At 43.7% G+C, this 16600-nt stretch overlaps 1 protein-coding gene across 5 annotated transcripts in view; it reads right to left on the reverse strand.

Moving 5' to 3' along the window:
- The window catches only part of WDR91 (WD repeat domain 91), a 23794-nt gene continuing 7194 nt past the window's right edge, over window positions 1-16600 (reverse strand). For 2 of the 5 annotated variants that reach the window (XM_059726314.1, XM_019480884.2), the window contains exons 3-15: window positions 15897-16104; window positions 13085-13179; window positions 12447-12580; window positions 10878-11055; window positions 10435-10590; window positions 7859-8058; window positions 7342-7492; window positions 5877-5971; window positions 5049-5217; window positions 3762-3870; window positions 2415-2527; window positions 1166-1363; window positions 1-584 (exon numbers count right to left, since the gene is read on the reverse strand). In XM_059726314.1, coding sequence (XP_059582297.1) covers window positions 420-584; window positions 1166-1363; window positions 2415-2527; window positions 3762-3870; window positions 5049-5217; window positions 5877-5971; window positions 7342-7492; window positions 7859-8058; window positions 10435-10590; window positions 10878-11055; window positions 12447-12580; window positions 13085-13179; window positions 15897-16104 — 1971 coding nt within the window. In that variant the 3' untranslated portion in view covers window positions 1-419. The remainder of the gene's footprint in view (window positions 585-1165; window positions 1364-2414; window positions 2528-3761; window positions 3871-5048; window positions 5218-5876; window positions 5972-7341; window positions 7493-7858; window positions 8059-10434; window positions 10591-10877; window positions 11056-12446; window positions 12581-13084; window positions 13180-15896; window positions 16105-16600) is intronic. The other 3 variants (XM_019480887.2, XM_019480886.2, XM_006261155.4) reach the window with 3 other exon arrangements.

Here is a 16600-nt window from a genome sequence, read left to right on the forward strand (position 1 = left end):
TGCAAGAAAACATTTTCTTTTAAGAAAAAAAATACAACACTGCTAGTTTCACACAGACATTTTCATCAAGTCATTTGTGTCAAATGCTCTTCAACTTTCTTCCCCATTTGCATCCTATCTCCATCTGCCCTCTCCCGAGGAATTAGAGCCACATACTACTTGAGCCTCCAAAATCAAGGGAGCTCAGTTGCCAGAAAAGAACATACATCCTAAAATGACCATAGTACTGCTGCTGTTCCAGTAACCAAAGAGCATCTTATTGAGCAGTGGCTTGATGCTTATAAAGAAAAGTTTGTCTGAGGTGAAGTCAAAATGAGAAGAGAGATTGTAGTTTGCTTTCCCCTCTATGTAGTTTGTTCCTTTGTAGTTAACACTGATTTTGCAATGCATATCTCTCTTCCCAACCACTGGCATCCAGGTCATGATTTCTGAGCGAGTAAAGTTGTTAATTTGATCTTTCCATCCATTGAGGCTGTGAGGCAAGTCCCACAATCCATGGCTGTGCTCCAGTCCACGGTGACCACTGGGGCTCTGTGACCTCCCAGGGAGAGGCAGCTCTCCAGGATCTTCTCATCACTGTTCAACTGCAAGAGGTAGAAGACAAAAAAGACATTAATAAAGCAGGTTTCCAGAGCAGCAACAGCCTGTCTTCAAGAGAATCTAAAGCCTGGGAGTCATAATCAGCACATACACTTCAAATATACATTAAAGATAAATTGGGATTTTGAGCAACACATACATGGCAAGAAAAATGAACCATTTCTCTCCTTTGCTGCACTTTAAAATGGCCATGCCCTAAAAAGGAAAGATTCATGCTTGAACTAGCAAAGGATTGTAGAAATCTCAAAGTAAAAAACACCACCAGCCAGCTAAATATAACTTAAATTGCAAGCCTGGCACTAAGCTACCACTAGCCAGTATAAATCTGTATCCTGTCCAACACACACCATACCCTTCCTAATAAGGAAAATTGCTTAAAAAAAAAAAATCAGCTATTTTAACAAAGACACAGAAGGCTTACAGTTCAGTTACTTGTTTTGGGGTCTTTACTGGCTCAAGCCCTGGTAGATTTTTATTTAAAAAAAAGCAGCTAAGGTTGCAGTTTTCTATAAGGAAGCTTGTTTTGACCTGTTCGAATCATCTCAGTCACTTTTCAAACTGTTACCTTGTAGATGACACCCCCAGTGGAAGAACAGGTCAACATGTAGTTTCCCTCAGAGTCAAAGGCAAAAAGTCTTCCTCGTGGGACTTGGACTTGCTTGTATCCGCTGTACCCTGACAGCACAAAAGGGCCTGTGGCATCACTGGGAAGAGCATATTCAGATACTTTGGAGCCACTTTTGTGAATATTCCACTGAATAAACTAGAAAAGCAAAAGAGAAAGGATAAAAGCCTCTTGTTAAAAAATTCTTTACAGGGGTACAAAGAAGCTCAGCATTATTCATAGATTCTTATAGGCCAGAAGGAAAACAGCATCCTCTAATCTGCTGCATCATACAAGCTAAAGAATGTTAACAAGGAATTCCTGTATCAAGCCTGGAACTTTTGGTCAATCTAGAGAAGACCTTTTAGAAAAATGTCTTAACATTGCTTCATACTGGGGTTCCATGCTAGCGTAGTCTGTATATATGATAATCTGTTTTGGAATTAAAAAAAAAGACTTTTCCAGCATCACAGAGCTGCTTAGTATTAGACAGCATAGGCAAGCATCTTCTACCCTGACAGCACAAGCTGTGCACTGGTTGCACATGGGTTTCTAGATGAACGTTAAGGTGTTGGTTTGATCCACTAAAAGGCAAGGGGTGAGCACTCTATCAAACTTGTTCTCACTTAGGGAAGTATACTGGCCCAGGAATAGCAGAATGCCCAGTAGATGATCCCCTCCACTCCAGCTCTGTAGGGAGGACTGGCACGCAGCCAGGAAACAATGTCACTGATGAGCAGTTCGTTGAGCTGAGAACAGGACTATAAGTGGGCTGTCTTGCCTGCTGGCTTCTGCAGACAGGTATTGCTCATTGAGGAGATCTTCAGTCACTCCTCCCAACTACAAGTCTTTAAGTACCAAGCAAGTAAAACAAAACCCTTCTGCTCTGTCCCAGGCACTGAGAGGGAGCCCTTTGGCTGTGGTCCCAGCATAGCAGCCTGGCCCCTCTGTGCAGAAAGCTGTTCAGCTTGCAACCTGCTCCCTTTCTCCTTGCAACTGTTCCCTCACAGGTTGCTTACTTTCAGCTCTCTCCTCTGGGGGTTGAAGCTCCCAGTGGGACACTCCCTTCTTAGCCCAAAGGCTCACAGCTGAATATCCTTACTAGGGTTGACTACCCCCTTTTTAAGGGGACAGACCACCCAGTTACAAGGATATTACTCATGCTCAAATCCAGGGTCCCAACATCTTCTCACTGTCATAGGCAGCCTACCTTTCCATCTTCTCCTATGCTGTAAACTGTGTTTTCATCATAGCTGAACTCGACAGAGTGAACCTCTCCATCATGTGCCTTCCAGCTCATAGCGCACTCATGCTGCTGCATATCTGAAGGAAGAGTGATCATTGAATGTTCATCATGCACAGAGGTGGGGAACATAGAAGTGGCTCTTTCACTGTCAGGGTCAATGCCAGCCCTCACCAACCAGTGAAGCATTACTCCAGTACTTACCCATTCTCTGCCCATACTAGTTTCTTACCCAACCATCCCACCCCATCTTCCTAAACAGATATTTTCCTTCGTTACCCACAAAGACATAGTATTCAAAGCAATATTCCCTCTAGATTTATAGGACTGCATGCTCAGGGCATCACAGGAGGGAAGATAGGGCACTGACAGCAATACAAAGCAGCTGCTCTGGAGTAATTCTCTTTAAAACAGCCTGACTGCTCCTGGGCAGCATTTAGGAGAACACAAGTTTTTTTGGCAAATCATCTGTGGGATGACACGGGGTTCAAGTACAGAACACAAGAGCCCTAACATGCCTCCTTTCAACTGATGCAATTTACTATAACAGACGATACAATTTGCAGAGTGGAGGAAAAAGTACAATATGCAGAAAAATACAGAAAGCTAGAAAAATCATGCCCTATGGTGGGAGGAGGGGTAATTGAGGAAGCTGAGAAGATGGCAGCCTATCCTAAGACTGGCTCAGCTGGTAGTCTACACAAATTCATCACTAGGTCAAACCCAGAGACTATCAAGTGCAATTTTTCTTTCCTTTTTATACTCCAAAACTCATTTAAAAGGGAAGATGGTCACATGTGTCACCTGCCTGAAGGTCTCTGGCTCCTAGTGGGGTTCAACAAGGGACCTTGCATCAGATACTGCCAAAAAGAAGGTACACGTTTCAGAAAACCTGGGGCTTGTTCTTTATAAAGTCACTTCAATCTTCCTACATGCTCTCAGACAGGATACTGTGCAACACTTGAGGTTTCCACTTAGTTGTGGTACAGACTGAATGAGCTGGAAACAGATGACACATCTTTGAACTAGCTGGTTACCAACTGAAGTTTTGCTGCAGAGCTCAAGCCCACACCAATGATATTCCAATACTGTACTAGTGCTTACTGCACTACTAGAAATGCCAGACTTCAGAGGAGAGATTAAACAGAGCTCTCTCCTGCCCTTAGGTGGTAAAAGGGAAAGATAAAGACCTTAAGGCAGTTTGAGGGACACCTAACACCTGCCACTGCAAATTGGTTCTAGTTTATTGTGCCTTCTGGGAGCTACTGCTAAGGGGAAAAAAGCAGTCAGATTGCTGTCCAAGAACCTGCTTACCAAAGAGACGAATTATTCCATCTGCTGCCCCAGTGACCAGCAGGTTGCCATTGTGGTTAAAGGCTGTGCAGTTTATGGCAATGGGCTCTGGATCAAGGGAAAACTGGAGCTGAAAGGCAAAGTCACTATTACTGAACTGATCTCTGCACTTCTGTCCCTACAAACCTCTCATGGAGCAAATATGCAAAGGACCTAGTACCACAGGGGTTCATTTGTTTAGCCACCTAGCAACTCCCACCATAACTAAGCCCACTCTACCCAGACCCCATGATGCCCTTTACTATATGCCAGTCCATCCCACTGCATTTCATCAAGACATTTTGGCCAAGTTAATATCCTTGGTGGTAGCCCTGAGGATGAGGACTGCCAAATATTACAGTGAATTTGCCTCCTTTGAGCATGGTGTAGAACTCTCTCCTCCTCAGGCAACTGAGAGAGATGGGATAGGCAATGTCCACAACTTCCTTTTTGAATGTGGTGACCCTTCTTACTGGGGCTCTGGAGAAGAAAAAGAGCTATGCTCCTACCCCTGGAAGCATCCTGCACACAAAATTGTATATACAAACCTCTGGATATTACAGCAACACATGCTTTAGAAATCAAATGAACATATTGCCATACACCAATTATTTGGCACAACACTACAATCAGGCCAAATGTTTCAACCAAAAACCAAAGCTACATTTTGCTGAGGCAGCTCAGCATCAATGCTACCTAGAGAGCCACAGACGAGTCTTCAGTGCATGCCCCTCTCACTTCATATTAGTTGCATGAGAAGCTGCAGAAGCAAAAGTATCAAGATTCATTCATTCTATTAATGCTTTTATTTTTACAAAGTTTGTATAGTTTCCTCTTAAAAAAGAAACCTGCTTAAAATGGAAGCAGAATTTAATACAAAATATGCTAAATTTTAAAGTAGGTTATAACTTTTTAAAACATCTAAATAAAAGATAGATAAGCTAAAAAATCCATAAGCCTTCTATTTAAAAAAAACTTGAGTTCCAGGCTCCTCCTTTTTATATAGAGATGGAATTAGGGAGAGAGGAAAACAAAAGTACATAAGCTTTTAAGCTCAAGCTTTATAAATAAAGGAACAATATGTTATGTCCTGTGTTGCTAGTTGCTTGACACAACACCATAGGAAAATTACCTCTCCCCAAATGACTCATTAAACAGGTGCGAGTTTTCTGGAAAAGGAGTATTAAGAGGGGAGCTACAACAAGGTGAGGAGAGAAAGACATCTGTTGTCAGTGGGTAGGTTCAAGGAGGAAAGAAATAAGATAATACCTGCTGCTTCATTGTCTTGGTGTCCCATAGAAGCAGCTTCCCTGGGACTTGGTTCACGCCCTTCCCTCCAACAGCAGGGCCTGCAAACTCCAGCTGTGGGATGAGGCTCGGAGCTGCAGCAGAGCAGACAAAAGACGCACCACTTGGGCTGCACGCAAGCGAGAGAATCCTGAAACACAGTCCCCAGGCACAGTCAGCTTCACCTCCTCTCAGACGAGAAACCTAGAAAGCGGTTCTGCACACCACTTCTCACTCTTTCCTACACCCACAGAGAAGCTACATGGCAAAACCCCCTCCATGAACAGTGACAGAAGGCCTTACAAGGATGAGATCTCTCTATGGCTCATGATGCCCTGGGCCTGGCAACTCCACTTACATTTTTGTGCAAAGCACTTTGCTTGCTAGCAAGGACAATCTGTGCTGAGGGGTTTCTCCCTGGGTAGCCAGAAGGCACAAATACAAAGCACGTTAAAAACATGTACTCATACAGTAGTGGTGGGGGTAATTTGTGTGTTGAGATGTGCAGAAATCATTTTTTATTTCAATACGGTCTCAGTCTTTCCTACAAATGTTTAAAGTCTGTAGGCTTAAACAAGCACTCTGGAAAAACCATCTACAGATGGCTAGAAGAAACATGATAACACTGAGAAATAATTTGCACTGTCATCAATAACTGCATTACCCAACAGCAGTTTCACAAAAGAGCAGATAGCCAGTCCTTGCTTCAGAGGATGTTGCTTAATATCAGTCAAAGTATGCAGGAAAAACTTTGAAAGCCAACCTGCTCCTCCACAAACCAAGAGGAATGGGAGGGCCTGTAAGGGTTACCTGCGCATCTCTTCATCAATGGTGATTTCGCAAAGATTCTTCTTGGCTTCAGTGTCATAGAGACGAACTGTCCCAACCCCACTGCCCAGCAATAGCTTGAAGCCAGCATACAGGACAGGGAAAGGAAAAAAAAAAACCTGTGTAAAACTGCAAGTGAAAAGTACAACTCTTTCCCACCATCATTAACACCACAGGAAAATGCAATTCTAACTACATATCACTCCACTCCATATCCTACCCTAGGATGGGACATGTCACCAGGGGACTGGTTATATTCTACTGGTTTTTATTCTCAGGTGGGAATGGAAAGCATGTAGTCACTTTGGAAATAGGATCAGTGCCCAAGGTGGAATAAGTTATCCCCAAGAAGATGACAAGATGTCCTCCGGTTAGGATTGGAGAGCAGAGGTACAGAAAAGACTGACATGGAACCTGCAGTGTAAGTATTCACCCTGCTTGGGGGACAACTAGAGAAACAGCAATGTCTCCCTCTTGTCCAGCAGAGAGAGAGACAGAAACTTAAGCTAGGCCCAATATATATGCATCATCAGTACAGTTGGTATGCTGCATCTCCCCTGACTTTTAGTGATAAAGAAACTTAAGCACATTGAATCTTCCTTACTTTGAAATTTGGTCTCCTGCTGCTCAACCCCAGATGTTACCCCACTGCTTTTAAAATGTAATCCCACCATAACAGTAATAAATAATAAAATGAGAAGGAGCAGAAGCAGCTTCTAAACAAGAAAGATCCAAATGACATTAAATCTCCTTAATAATCATTAGAAAAGTGAACCATACAATCAGCAGAACTACTGGTAGTGTTCCATGGCTGGCATTTGAGAGCTGGAAGCAAGGAATCAACAATTTAACATAAATTTAACATAGAACTCCTGTCATAGGAGATTCCCACATTACTGAATTCTTTCCTCAGCAGGATGATGCAAGGTGCCCTTGGAACAGGCTATAAGCCTGGTGGCAGTAAAGTTACTTAAGAGAAGGGACTAAATGGAAATTCCGACTGCTCTTCTGTGAGATAAGCACTAGCATTCTGCAATTCCACAGTGCCATTCCTCTGATTGACCTCAAAGTCCTTCATGAAAATTAAGTCACCTTTTGCATTCCTGAAAGAAAGTAATTTTATCCTGTAGTCTGTAATTAAGTGGCTAAATCAGTTGGCCACAGCATAACAGACACCAAAAAAAGAACCCAGGTATCTTGGTTCCCAGTCCTCTGTTCCAATCACCAAAGCAAATAATGTTGAATTTCTCATTCATTCAGAACACACTTCCATTCCCAACTCTGCTTCTGACCCTAAAGGCTTGTGTTCCTCATCATCCCTTAAACTTTATGACTTCTTTCCATTTCATGCTTCCTTAGTCTCATTTTAAATTTAGCATCTGACACCAGATAACAGAACACCCCAAGGACATCAGTAGTAATTCAATAGTGTACACATACTACTTACCAGCCTGTCTCGTTTGGTTGCCCATTCCAGAGAAAGCAGTTGAGATTTGGAAATGGATGAAGCTTTGGTCTGCATTATAGGATTAAAAGACCACACCTTGATGACCCCATCCATGTCCAAGCTAGCTACCCTTCGCCCAGAGCAATCAACCCTATGAAAGAAAGCAAATGGTGAACACTTTGTTCTTCATGTTTATGGTCACTGTTGCTTCCTTCTAAAGACACCTCAAAAATTCTTCCTCTTAAAAGAATGAACTGATATGATGCTCCAAGATGCATGGATATAGAAATGATAGATTTAGCATAAGTCTCTCAATGGAATGTGTATGTGCAATACACTTTACAGATACCATTCCTGATTTCCTAGGGTGTTTCACACTTGGGGATCACAGGTATTCCCTGCAGCAAAGGCACTGATACAGGTCATACTGGTGCCAGCAAACTGTAAGTGCTCTTATAGTAGTCTAAGGAGAAAATGCTCTTATTACCTCTTTGTCCTAGGACAAGTACTCTGTTACCTGCAGTACATGATAGATGAATGGTGCTCTCCGTACTCATCCTGGCTCAAGACAATGAACGGCTGCTCCTGCCGGATGCCTCCACCCTCTGTGCTTGATGCAGAAACTTTGGTGACAGTTTCCACTTGCTCAACATGTGGCTCTGGGGAGGGCTCTGCCTCGGTAGCATTAGTCTCCAACTTCCTTTCCATGCTCTGCCCCTAAAAGCAAGAACAGTGCGCTGTGAAGTCCAACAATGCAACAGTACTGAATTAAGCTATTTGTGCTCATCCTCATCCTGAAAGTCAAGGAGCTGTGCAGCTGGCTGTAGTCATGGGCCAGCACCTAGAATCCTTTCAAACGTTAGAAGTGCTTTTGCAAAGAGAATGGTATAACTGCGGTCACAGTCCACACGACTGCCCTTGCGAGAAGAGCCCAGAGCTTGGCAGGTATTGGTGGAGCCCTTTCTACAACTACAGCTTCTGGATTATAGTTGTCAAATGCTAACCTTACAGAGAGTGGCTATCACAGACAGTTTAGTCAGCAAGTTTGTGAAGGTTTTAAATACCACAAACATATATGTACGCTGAAATCCTCTTCAAACATACATCTGTGCCTTTCAAATTCATGCTATTTATGTTTGCATTTGTCTTATGAAAGCCCCAATCAAGATCAGAACCCCACTGTGGAAATACAACAATGCAAAAAACAAACACTGAAGGCTCAGGTGCAACCCATGATTGCAATACTGTAGAAGTTGATTAAGGAGTGCAGGTCTACACTACTGCAGCTTGCTCAAAACTAGTGTAGAAGTGCCCAGGAAAAGTCAGATTAAAAATTATACCCTTGCAAGGTATCACACATCCCCAGAGATCCGTGACTAGCAGTTTAGGACAGTTAAATAGGCTATTACAGGCTCCCCTGCCACCTAGTGGCAAAGCATTGTGAACAATCCTACTGCAAGCATCTATCCCTGGACACCGCCAGCTACCTGCCTACTTCTGATCCCAGTGTCATTTGTGTCAGCCTACAAACCACATGCAGAATTATACCAGTGTAAATCTATTGCATGTCCTGGCCTTTAATATCTAGGAGATCACAATTTAAGTGACCAACATGTTGACCGTTCCATTCCCTATCCCATTTCACAGGAAAAAAACTAAAGCATAGCTGAAGTGATCTACCTAAATTAATACATAAAGTCTGTTCAGTTCCTGGCTCCCAAAGGTACCAAGAAATCAGTACCAACACCCTACCCACAATTCAGTTCTTCCTTGACAGACAGGAGCTGTAAACAAAGCAGAGGAGAGCGCTAGTGATGGAAAAACCAGGAGACAACACCTTGGTATAGCACCACCTGAAGATATGAGAGTGCGTGAGACATTTCAAGCAACCTGTCTTAGACAACAGGTCAGATCTTGCAGAATCAAATCCTCTGCAGTCACAAGGGTGGAGAAGCTTGTGAAATGGATTTACCACCACCTTGGTTTTATAATGTTAATTAGCTTGGCTAATTAATTAATATTAATTAGGCCTTTGCCCAGGCAGGTCAAAAACAAGGCACACCTAACTATACCCACTTCCTGATAGCTTAGCAGCAACCTAAACAGGACTGGGAAAGACTGGAATATCACTTGCTGAGCACCTGCCACAAACATGTACTGCAAGAAGAACAGGGTTCTCATTGAGCTCTGAAATATTTATTAAACGTACACACACATCTATGGGGAGGTGCCCTCTCACATACAAGTGCTGCCTGGAAGAACTGATAAGCAACACTCCTTACCATTTTTTCAGAAGGGGCCTCCAGCCATAGTATTTTGTTAAGCAGGCAAGATAAGCAAGGTTTAGATGCCACTGCATCCATTTTGCAGGGGTATTTGCTCTGGCAACACAAGGCTGTTGGAAGCCAAATTACTTGAACTGTGATGTCACACACCTGCAGGTCTTGTAGTCCTTAAAACAGATTTTTTTTTTCTTTACAAGACTGTCAAGGGCAGACTCCAAGTGAATTGGCTTGTCTGTACAGTGCAAGAGTCTCTAAAAAGGACACTGCCAACCCTGGTACCTGAGGCTTCAAAGCTTCTGCATTTAAGTTTCTAAGAAAAACTTGTTTCTGCATTAGCAAATGCAAACTACTCAGAGATCCAGGCTGTTACAGTAAGAGAAGGGGTTCCTTTGCAGGAATTTGTGCTGCTGGGCTCTCTGAGACAATACTGCTTTAAAGGCAGGAAAGTTAATTTTGCTGACAATTGGTTACTGCTTATACCAAACTGAGCAGATGCTATCACTGATGAGAGAGAACTGTAGATACACATGAAGATAGTAGAACTGGAACCACGCAGGGCAGACGGTTGGAAGTAAGAAACAACTCTTCCTCTACCACGTAAAAACCCAAGTCCTACATTTATTCTTCTACGCTTCTGTAGAAACACTTTGCAAGAGTCAAAACTGTTAACTGATTAACTACAAAAAATACCCTTTGGTCCAGCTAATCGGCATTAGAATGGTAGTGCAGAACCTTGTAAGAGCATTTGTCTCTGTCTAACCGAAGTCTGCTGCACAGTCCCAAGGCCTTCTATGACATTCCCAAATACCTGGGAAGATCCTTTGGATAAAAGCTCCTTTCTTTCCTTCCCATGATCCTGCAGACGCCTCTGACGCTGCTGCAGAGAATTAGCTTCACTGGCTGTCAACCCAAAGTTACTCTTGCCTTCTTTGCAGCTGGTTGCTCCCTCCTTTCCCTTGGTGCTCTGGAAGAGAAAGGGAAGATCTGTAAGACTTATTCCTGTCCTGTGTCTTAGAACAAACCATAAAACTGGAAGCAAAATACTACAGGATCAAACATTTAGCAAGACAGCAGCAAGTCTTAACTGTTCTGAGACCAATGCAGCACTAGAATGACTGCTAGTCAATTCTGGGATCCAGGCAGAAGTATGGGCTGTCTTTCCAAATTTGAGTACAAGCTTAAGAAGTAAAGTAGCCCAAGTGAGCACTCTGGCTCAAACATCACCTTGCAACAAACACATTTGAGAATCACCTGGTGGTTTGATGTCTCTTTCTTCCCTAACAGTATGTTGCCAGTCTGCATTGGGGAGGCTCCAGTTGTCTGGGTTGGTTTGGAAGGTCCCTTCTTCCCCTGAGAGAGCAGGGAAGATAAGAAGCCTCCTCGGGACTGAAGAGAGTGTGCAATGTTCCTCTGGCTGCATGTCATATCACTGGTCAAAAAGAAAAAAAAAAATCAGAACATGACAAGTGTGCAACTCAAGCACAACATCTGGCAATACACAATCACCAGAGAACTGACTATACATTGGGTCATTTCCAGAACCCAAAGATTTTTGCAGGCTGCTGAACCAGCATACATAAAGATCCATTGAAAATTATTAAATAAATAAAAACACACTGCACACATCAATGGTCCTTCATAGGGAGTTCAGAATTAACCCAACAAGCTAAAACTCACTCTTTAAAAAATATTTTTTACTGAATTTTTTTACAAGGCTGGAGAAAACGTATAAGATTCCAATCAGTTAGGTGAGGGAGGTGAGAAATTATTTTGGAGGCATGATCATGATCATCCCATATATTAACTTGATGTGGGTAAAAAAAATAAATAAAAAGTGAGGAGCTAAGGAGTAAAAAATACCATTCCTTCGCATGCACTCAAAAACATAAAGCTTTCATGTATATTACTGACAGCAGCATTAGAAATTTGATTAGCACAACAGTACCTAAACTCAAATGGAATAGGAACAGGAGAAGTTAAAGCTCCAATAATATTAGTAATAGTGTGTGACCAAATTATTTTGCTAGCAGAATCTTTTAGAATAACCTAAATTTGCTTTGCATGTTTACAAAGTCCCAGCCTTACTTGTCATCTTTTTTTCTCTCAAAACCTGCAACAAGCCAGCCAATTAAAAGATCTACATCACCACATGTATGACAAGATCTACTGGTGCAAAATGCTAAACTGGGGCTCGGTTTTGTTTTTTTAAACAGCATTTCTGGAGCCAGCTCTGGTATGTATGGAAGAGAAACATCAATTGGCAGTACAGAAGAGAAACAAAGACTGGGAAGCCTGCAAAAAGGTGAAGTCAAAAGCATCTTTTGCTTACCTAATCACCCCTCTGAATCACTTTGGAACAGTATTTATAAGTGCCAAGGGCATCCTTATCCAATTTACATCAGCTAGTGAGATAGGCAGGTATATGGCAAGACTCCGGTTCTCAAAGACTACAGTAACTGTACTGAGCACTGTGGTATCATTGATGCAAGATACAGATTTTGACCACTGCTATACAGGAACAACTTTTATAATTGAGGGATGGATGGCTGCTAGGGAGAGAATATCAGGGCTCTGGCAGGAATACAGAGGATAACATGCCAACCCCACTACAAGAAAGCCAGAGGAGATGCTCTGGCATATACAACCCATTTTTACCAATAGAAATTCTAGCCTGGTGAGTTTCTAAGGAAACACTCACCACCCTACATACTAGGTGTAAAAGGAAAGAAACAGACTCTCCAATTATATGACTGCACCAAAGAGTGAACAAGAGGGCCGACAAATAAAGGTAGGCTGTCTCACCCCCATCTAGACACTCACAGCTCTGAGTCCCCCAGACGGTCCATGCTGGCCACATAAGCAGGCAGTTTGTGGTGGGCAATTGACTCCTCTGCCTCCTGTTGCTGCTGCTCCTCTTTCTTCATTCGGTAGGATTCTGCCTGCAAGGCAAAGAGCTACAACAAGGGGACGGAGCTGAGTTAGGAAAGCTTTTGCTGGGATTCCCCTCTGCGCTACTTGGCATTGGGTGTCATTATTTGTCAGCCTGGCAGCACTCGTTCAACAACCATAATAGGATGAGTTAAAAGTAGAGTTGTTCTGACTGGCTAAACATTACATTATTCAAAGTAGCAGAAAACCATCACTTTCTTGTGTATGTGTGTAATTGGAGCCCACTAAAATACTTCACTTTTCCTCACAAGTGCACACGCTAGTATCATTTTTCCACTCACTATTGAAGCAATTGTACAGATTAGGCCTTATCTTTTGGAAACCAAAGACCTAGCAACAAATTGCAAAGTTAAGCAGAACAGACGGTAGAATAAGAGCCCATTATCTTAACCCAACATAATCAGGCATGCAAGCACAAGTTTGGCCTTCTGCTAAAAACTGACATTTCCTAGGGGAAAGATGTTCGAACCCCTGAAAAAAACAGCTCCATTCAGTGAAGCAGGACCTACTTGAACTCTAACCTTTTGACGTAAAATTTCATTTTCTTCCTGGATGAGAGCAATCCTTTGACATTCAGCATCAAAGTTCAAGATCACTGGCACAGGTGAAGGAGGTTAAAGAAACAAAACTAAAAGTAATCATATGAGCACGATGTTTAGCTAAGGTGTTTTCAATGAAGCCAAGAGTGAGAACTCATATTGGCTGTATCTTATTTGCAAATACCTGCAGAGAAATATGCTAGGTAGCTGATGCAGCAAGCACAGGGAGGGGGGCAAGTCATGGATTTCCAGTGGGCTTGTGCTGTATTTAACTACGCCTACTTTGTACTTCTGCAACACTCTCCTCCATTACGGATCCTAAGTAGAGGTGCACCGATACATCGGTCTGATATCAGATCAGCACCAATATAAAGAAAATTGACTATATCGGAAATCAACCTTAAGTGACTGATAATTTGCCAGTTAATACCCATGCATGTGCACAGCCATAGCACAGCACGTAGGCGGTGAGGAGCACGGCTCAGCAGCATGGAGAGCTACATGCAGCTAGTAAATCTGTTGTGGTGGAAGGGGAGGGGGAAGGGAAGGGGCATGGAGGGGCAGATCAAGGCTCCTCGGGGCGAGGGAGTGGGGCTGGGGCAGGCACTGCCCAGCCAGGGAGGGGAGAGGCAGGCATGGGATGGGATGGAGCCGCAGCTTGTCTGGGGGGTGCGGCTCCCACCGCTGCACACCACTTGTCCAGGAGCCATTCGTCTGGTGCTTATCCGACAGCTCCCACTGCTGCTCCTGCCACTTGTCTGGGAGGGCACAGGGGGGTGGGAGAGGGTACCCCTGGATCTGCATGGGGCAGCCTGGGCTGGGGGCTGGGCTGTGCTCGGGGCAGGCAGCAGTGGGACTGGGAGGGAGCTACAGGGGACTACGGTGAGATCTGGGGTAGCTGCAGCCCCCCCCTCCCCTCACCCCCCACTATAGCCCCTCTCCCAGCATCACCACCACCCACCCCAAGAGCAGTACAGCCCCTGGCCCCAGCTCGCTGCTGCAGCCCACCCTGCCCCACCCCATGTAGATCCGGGGGCACACACCCCTCCCTCACTGTGCCCTCCCAGATTAAGTGGGAGCAGCAGCAGGAGCCACCAGATGAGCAGACAAGTGGGCAGCTGCCACCGCTGCACGCTGCTCAACCAGGAGCCCTTTCCCCTGCTCTGCCTCTGCGCCCCCCAGATGAGCCGCAGCTCTGTCCTAAGCCCACCCCACCCGCCTGGGCAGCGCCTGTTCCAGCCCCACTCCCTCCCTCACCACAGGGTGGCATTGATCTGCTCACCCATGCCTCTTCCCTCCCCCCTTCCCTTTCACCACAATAGACTCACCAACTGAACACAGCTTTATCAGAAATCAGATCAGTATCAGCCAATATGCCACCTTAAAAATCGGCTATCTGTATTGGCCCCCAAAATCTCTATTGGGACAACCCAAATCCTAAGGTATTTTTATAAATATTAAACCCTTGTAAAACCTATTTGAAGTGGTATTATTATTCCCATTTTATAGATGGGAAGTGTAAAGCTAGAAAGGTAAAGTGCTAGTCACTACCTCAAGCAGGAAGGGAACCCAGGCGTCCTGACTTCCAAGCTGTGCTGACACCACAATGTAAATCTTCCCATCACTAAACGAAGGTGTTGTTACCAGCTTTGTCCAGGCAAAGTCTCACAGATATGTCTAGCATAGTTATAGCCTGAAGCCAAGGCTTTGCTCATCTGTTCATTTATTTAGGGTCTTGGTCACTTGCAAATAGGCCTTAATAGCTTCCAAGATTTAAGTAGTGTCCACAGTTGAAGTAAAATCAACACCTGGTTCCTAGACACAGAGAACCTGTATTTTCTAAGCTGTAGAAGCTGTTGTAGTGAGCAGTTTTGAGATTGAGACACTCTCATGGAACATATTAAAGAAGCCATTTTCAAATACCAAAGATGGGCTTGATTTAAGTGTGAACACTAGTTTGGAAAAGTCTTAAAAATGGCCTCAGAGCTGGTTTCCAACAGAATCCCCAAATCCTTCAGATCTGGTTACTAACAGAATCCCTCAGTCCTTCAGCTACTTCTCTGGCCCCATATAAGATCAGAGAGAATTTTTCTGGAAGATGACACTTTTATAAAAGCACCAGCATAACATCCTAGAGGCTTCTTCTATAGGGGAAAAGGAGGAAATGAATCTCCTAATCGAAACCACAGTCGCCATCACAACTGCAAACTTTACCTACCTTACCAATGACCAGTAATGCAATACCTTTCCAATGGTCCCTGCCTTTAATAGGCTACAAAATGAAAGCAAGGGCTCAAAAGCAAAATCTGCATCTTACAGGAGGTGCACTCAAGATGCAACCTGGTAAGCCCCCCTGATTCTGTCAAACCCTCCTGAACCCCAGCAACCCCCTGTGGATGCCACCTGCCCCCGATAGCTCCCACGATTGCACCTGTGCCCTCATTCCCCTGCAGGGCAGAAGTTGTGGTCCCAATGCCAATCGTTAACATTTTGACTAAACTCAGCTTCTGACTAGTGGGATTCAATTGTGCTACTGCTGAGCTTGGCCAGGAATTATAACATTGTTAAATTAAATAACCAAATATGATTTTAGGCAAGCACTTATCAATCCAACACCCTGTTCTCCTCTGCTCTGAGGAATCTTCTTAAAACAGCACTCAAGATTTCTATTCCATTTGAGCTTTGCCATTTTCAATGTACCAAAAAGAACATTAACATCACCCCAACTTCAGCAGACACATGAAACTTGGCAACAAGTATACTTCTGAAGCAAAAAGGATATGCACACATTGAAACAAGACGCTAAGAAAGTTGTGCAAAGACACAATAAATGTGTCTGCCCACTGTCGCGAGAAATACATGGCAAAGGTGGGATTTGAATCTGGGGCTTGTAGGAAGGGCAGAACAAACCAGTCCTTCCATTCAGCCTGGTTCTGGAGTTCTGCAGCCAGCCTGACAAAGAACTCCTGTGTCTTGTCATTCCGGTTTGTCTGAAACACATGAAGCAGAGTGAAACTTGAGCACTCTCCCTTTCTACTACAACAACTCCAAAAATATGGTCTTTGCTAGGTTCAAAATAGGGAATAAAACAGTAACTCTTCTTGCAGCATCAAAAACAGCAATAGAAAAGAGAGTTAACACCAACTAAATGGGAAACCACTGCATCTAACCCGCCCCCCATCCCCGCAAGTATACTGACAGAGTGCAAGACTGCACTGATTTGGAGATCCTCTATAGCCAACAGGTCCTTGCTGATGCAGCTGAGTTTGCACCAATTCAGTTAAATTGATGTACTTTAACAAGCGCAATTTTTACATTCAGAAAAGGACTAAGCAGTTAAGCCCTTAAGGGAAGGAAAGAGCATACCCCATGTTAGTCAGCAGCAACCCCACAACTAACAGAATATGAAAATAATTCTATGTGTATTCAAACCCACCGTGTTATTATGCTCACTGTGGTATTTATTCCTTTTGTTTTACTTGAATA

Source organism: Alligator mississippiensis, chromosome 4 (assembly GCF_030867095.1).
Source record: "Alligator mississippiensis isolate rAllMis1 chromosome 4, rAllMis1, whole genome shotgun sequence".
NCBI lineage: Eukaryota > Metazoa > Chordata > Crocodylia > Alligatoridae > Alligator > Alligator mississippiensis.